At 37.6% G+C, this 5,387-nt stretch overlaps 1 protein-coding gene across 1 annotated transcript; it reads right to left on the bottom strand.

The window, feature by feature from the left end:
• Positions 1-699: 699 nt before the first annotated feature.
• LOC147400161 (BEL1-like homeodomain protein 1) lies at positions 700-5,083 on the bottom strand. The gene is made up of 5 exons (XM_086445763.1): positions 4,865-5,083; positions 3,594-4,514; positions 2,404-2,777; positions 1,983-2,043; positions 700-1,832 (listed from the first exon to the last, which is right to left on the bottom strand). The coding sequence occupies exons 2-5, from the start codon at positions 4,395-4,397 to the stop codon at positions 1,023-1,025; spliced, it is 2,049 nt and encodes a 682-aa protein (XP_086301889.1). The 5' UTR covers positions 4,398-4,514; positions 4,865-5,083; the 3' UTR covers positions 700-1,022.
• Positions 5,084-5,387: the final 304 nt, after the last annotated feature.

Here is a 5,387-nt window from a genome sequence, read left to right as displayed (position 1 = left end):
ATGTTTAACCCCATGTTTACACGTTGAAAAATCGTGGACCGTCCATTTTTTGTAAATCAATTTTGATGGGGTTAGAAGTTTTGGAATGAGCTGATTTTTGGTGATGATGATCTTTATATCATCCTCACCAAAAATCAGCTCATTCCAAAACTTCTAACCCATGTAAGACAAAACGCGTTTGTTAAAGTGTGTGGTAAAACTAAGGGTGGCGAACGGGACCCTATATATATATGGGAAATGTTCAGCACCCTAAGTTTTACCACACACTTTAACAAACATTTTTTGTCCTACATGGGTTAGAAGTTTTGGAATGGGCTGATTTTTGGTGAGGATGATCTCTATGATTAGAAGATCATCCTCCCCAAAAATCAGCCCATTCCGAAATGTTTAGCCCCATGTTTACACGTTGAAAAATCGTGGACCATCCATTTTTTGTAAATCATTTTTGATGGGGTTAGAAGTTTTGGAATGAGCTGATTTTTGGTGAGGATGATCTACTCACCATAGAGATCATCCTCACCAAAAATCAGTCCATTCCAAAATTTCTAACCCATGTAAGACAAAACACGTTTGTTAAAGTGTGTGGTAAAACTTAGGGTGCTGAACGGGACCCTATATATATATATATATATATATATATATATATATATATATATATATATATGTGCAAAGTAAACCAAATTTGCCTATTTTTCATGATTAGCAAATTGATATTCTATTCTATCTATATCCCAAGGGTATGAAAATAATACACAATCTTCAACTTTATAATCCCAACTCCTAAGCTAACTAAAAATCAATAAAGGTTCTCTTCAACTATAAACATGTACTAAGCAACCTTTCTTCTCCTTGCAACTTCTCTCTTCCCTAGAAGTACACACACACACGCACACTCACACAGAGAGAGAGTGAGAGAGAGAGAGAGGAAAGAATGAGAGATTACTATCTTTTCCTTTCTTTCTCTTGTGCAATGACTGAAATCATAAACCTTCATACTTAACTTGCAATCAATGTGGGACTCATCAGGCAATGAAGTCAGGCACCAATTGAGCAGCAAATCTTTTTCTGTTCTGAATATTGAAACTTTCATAGGCTGTTGTGGAATGAGGAGGTGGTGGGATGTCATTAATTCCACAGAAATCATCGGTTTTGCCGCTGCCAATGTCGAGTTTCCTCCCCATTTGAATATTCTGATTGGAGAGATAACTATGTCTGTCTCGTGTTAGAGAGAGGTTTTCGCTGTGAGGGGGGCCTAAAGTGAGAGAAACTCCATTGCCCGAAAAACGTGGAGAGAACTGCCCCGGGTCAAACCTCCCAATCTCCTCCATTGGGTAACCCCCAAATCCTCCTCCATTGTTCGTTGTGCCTTGTGTTAATAAGTAACCATCTCTCCTCTGGCTTCCGTTCCCAAAATTCATGCATATTTCTCTGTTTGTCTCATTGGAGTTTTCTAACTCGGTGTTCCGTGATTTCTTGGTATTTCCTTGTAAAACCCCTTCACCTTCTGATGATCCCATGAGGAAGAATCCAGGTTGGGGTCGAGTATTTTCATCCATGTTGGATGTTATGACCGTTGAATTAGAAATAACAATCGTAGGAGTGTTTTGACCAATGGGTGTGTCTTGTTTGGAGTTGAGAGTTTTAGTTTGGTCCGCCGTAGTAGGATTGTTATCTTGATGAGCAATGGACTTCGATACCATCTCTTCATTGGGTTTGTTTTTGCCTGTTTTATCGTCCAAGTTGTCTTCTTGATCCTTTGTTTCTTTCGTGTACATTTCTTCAACCATTGGTTTCCAGAGACGAACCCGAGCGTTTATGAACCAGTTCGATACCTGAATTACCAGAAATTAAGGGTTTTTCAAATCAATTTTCTAATAATCTAGAGAAATAAAAAAAAAAAAAAAAATATATATATATATATATATATATATATATATATAAACGTGAGAAATTTTAACATTAACGAAAGATAGAGTTGGTACCTGGCTTCTAGTAAGACCAGTTTGTTTCGCAAGCATGAGTTTGTCCGAATCCTTAGGATAACTGCAACCAAAGTCGAAAATTCAGTAGAAACCAGGCTGAGAGAGCAACTAGTGTTACATCTACGAATAGTAAGCTTTCGAGTAGCGTAATTTTGTGACCAATTATTAAAATGGCTATTATAATATACAATTGGAAAGCTAACGATGAGGTCTATGTTGATCCCATTGAAACCCCATGATGCATCTCAAAAAGAGATCATTTCAAAGGGGTTTTTACATGGAAGCTGGAACTTAGTGTTTGTATTCACAATTTTTTTTTTTTTCCTATTTTGGGTCAATATGATTCTATTTGAAGTCGAGTCGTATTAAGGGTCTAAAGTTCAATTTAAGCTATGGAGCGACAAGTTCTAAGAATATTTACGGATGCAAGAAGTGTTCAAAAAGCCATGCACGAAGAACAGAAACAGATCTCTCGGGCAATCCTCTTTGGGGTCTCCAAGCATTATTTTGGATCATTCCCATATGTTGAAGTGCCCGTTGTTGTCGAAGATGCTGATCAACAAACCTAAGTCTAGAACCTTCAATCTTGGCTCCTAAGCAATCTTCTTCGCCCAAGCTCTTGCTTGCGGCTCGGATTTGCCCAGAAATGGCTTCTTTTAAACACCGGAATTGCTTCGAGATTGTCTGCAAAGCAAGAGTTGTGTATGTTTTTGCAGAACCGATTCCCGCGGCTTGTTGGAATGAAGAAATTACAATTTGCATCTGCTGGTGGTATAATTTGTACCTTTGTTCTACCTTAAAATTTCAAACAAGAAAACAAAGTCAGTTCTACAAACAAGGACAATTTCATCAATGTTGGAAAATTTAAGGTTTTCTAATATTCTTAAAGATGAATAGAGAAGGGTAACAACTTGAGTATTATTTTGATAAACTGTCAGAATTGAGGCTTTATAATAGTAAGCACAAAATAGAGATTTGTAGGACCTAAAAGTATAATTTTCAATTTTTTTTTTGGATCTCCCCATAAACCAAATTGCTCTACCCTCTTTTCAGAACAGAGGGACTAAATTATGGATGGGATTTCAAAAGAAAGAAGAAACCAAAAAGCAGTCGAACCAGCGAAAAACGCTGAAATTTAGACAAAAAAACAAATCTCTCAAAAACCATTTTTTTGTCAAAATTATTAAACCATTTTCCATGATAGGTATCTGTTTAAGCAAACATCTAATACAAAAAATGTAAACTTGATTATATCCTAACACTATATGTTCGTGTTTCACCCAAATTTTGCTTTAAAAACTCCAATTTCCCAAAATCAGATGATTTTTCTGATGGGTTTCGCTTAGAAGATCGAATCATGCTCAAATTTCTCAAAATTACAAAACCATTTTCCATGATGTGTATCTGTTAAAAGTAACATAAAATTTTGGTTGAAAAAAAAAATTGAACTAGAATTATACCCAGATAATCTCCTAATCCTATCTATTTCATCCAAATTTTGCTTTAAAAATTCTCAATTTTCCCAAAATCACAAAAATTCCATACGGGTCTCTCTTAATTGATGAAATCATGTTCCAATTTCTCAAAACTTTTCATCAAGATGAACCATACCTCATCAAACATGCTAACAAGCTTTGCTTTCTTCATATGAAGCTCCTGTTTTTCCCCTGTTGTGAGCTCAGTTCCACCTTTCCCACCCGTTTCGCCTCCAATTGAACCTTCTCTGGTTACATTAACCGACGATTCTTCACTAATCTTCATCTTCTCCCTAGCCCCTTTCGACAATTCGGCCTTAATTCCCATTCCGACGTTAACAACTTCATCAAGTAATTGTTGTGCAACCTTCAAGTACTTTGAACCCAATACAACACCTTGCACACCACAATTTCCATTAGAAACCCCAGAAACCGACGAAGAAGAGTCGCCACTAGTCCGAGATATCACTTGTGTCGGTGCCGGAATGTCAGAATCCGGCCGGTATGACACATATTCCGACTCTTGTGGTGAAAGGCTTAAAGACAGCCCTTGTTGAGCTGGACCCACGACCGATTGTCTAAGACCCAATTGACACGCAACATTGGCGATACCACCTGAATTATTCGCCGGCGCCGATGATGTGATCGGAATGTGGGAAATTCCTGTGGGTGTTGGTAATAAATTGTAGCGAAGTCGAGGGAAGAATCCGTGAACTGATGGATGGTTAGGATCCTGTTGAAGTGGGATTCCGACTAAGTGGTGGTGATTCTGTTGGGGAGATTGGGATTGGTTCGCCGGATTTCCTGAAGAATTGAGGTAGACCATGTTGGCCGGCGGTGGTTGTGTGTCAGAGTATCCGACGTAGGTTGGGTTCATCAGGTACAGCGTCTGCAATCCGTCAGACTGGTTTTCTGAAGCTCCATGAAAGTACGTCGCCATCTCTCTCTCTCTCTCTCTCTCAATCTGGGTCTTTGTTTCAGCTCATTTGTTGCTCAATTAGTAGTCGAAAATCGAAATTCACAGAATTTCAACACCGATTCAGCAAATCAATCTCTCCTGGAAGAAAACAAGAAAGAAGAAATCTTTATCTACACAAACCATTAAAACCCAAAAGTCAAAATTCTGATCAAAATCCTTTATTCTTTTCAGTCCAAGCTCTTACAAAAAAAAAACCCATCATTTTTCTTCAAGAACATATACCAAAGAGGAAGAACAGACGGTTATCGAACACTATATATAATGAGAGAGAGTTGTTTATAATATTGTAGATAATAATTAAAATTTAAAAGTGCTTAGTGTCATGGAAATCTTAGAGCACGTGCATCATCTCAGCCAAAAAAAGGAGGGATTTTTTTATATAGATTTACAGAGACCAAAAAGCCATTAAAGATCTTTGAGAAACAGACCTGAGAAACCATACAATTATGCTAAAATATGCCAACATCGCTATCGATCCATCTATAGTCCGATATATCTCTACAATTTGGTCAGATTCATATATTTCTGCAAAGAGAGAGATTCAAACACAGGCACACAGTTGGCTTAATAGGAGAGAGTGAAAGGAAAGGAGAGGAGAGGAGGAGGAGGGGTGTGTGTAGGGTAGTTATCCTTCACATCCTCTACTCATCTCCCTTTCTTATAGGTTTTTGTGTTTGTGGCAGTGTTTCAAGTCTTCTTCAGTCTAGTCGATTCGACTCAATTGGATTTTGAGATGACTACCTCTCCAAATTCAATGGAACAAACTTATTGAGTCAACTCTGTAAGTTATCGAGTCACTTACCCAAATCAGATGAAAATGCACCGAGTTATTTGATAATGTTAAAATATTTTTTATGCCCCGTGGATGCCAAAAGATGCAGGTAAAAATCTTTATCTCACCCCTAAACTTGTTTTTCGATGACGAACTTTCTGATCATTGTAAAAATAAAA

The sequence above is a fragment of the Akebia trifoliata genome, chromosome 6, assembly GCF_017979445.1.
Source record: "Akebia trifoliata isolate Shusen 1 chromosome 6, ASM1797944v1, whole genome shotgun sequence".
Taxonomy (NCBI): domain Eukaryota; kingdom Viridiplantae; phylum Streptophyta; class Magnoliopsida; order Ranunculales; family Lardizabalaceae; genus Akebia; species Akebia trifoliata.
The sequence above is the reverse complement of the archived record's forward strand: the minus strand, read 5'-3'. Positions and strand labels throughout refer to the sequence as shown.

Excerpts from the sequence above, each read along its gene's own strand:
- LOC147400161 (XM_086445763.1), bottom strand. The coding sequence starts at position 4,397 with ATGGCGACGTACTTTCATGGAGCTTCAGAAAACCAGTCTGACGGATTG. Across the intron at positions 2,778-3,593 it reads TTGTTAGCATGTTTGATGAG|GTAGAACAAAGGTACAAATT; the intron begins GTATGGTTCATC and ends TGAAATTTTAAG. Across the intron at positions 2,044-2,403 it reads TTTGAACACTTCTTGCATCC|TTATCCTAAGGATTCGGACA; the intron begins GTAAATATTCTT and ends CTTTGGTTGCAG.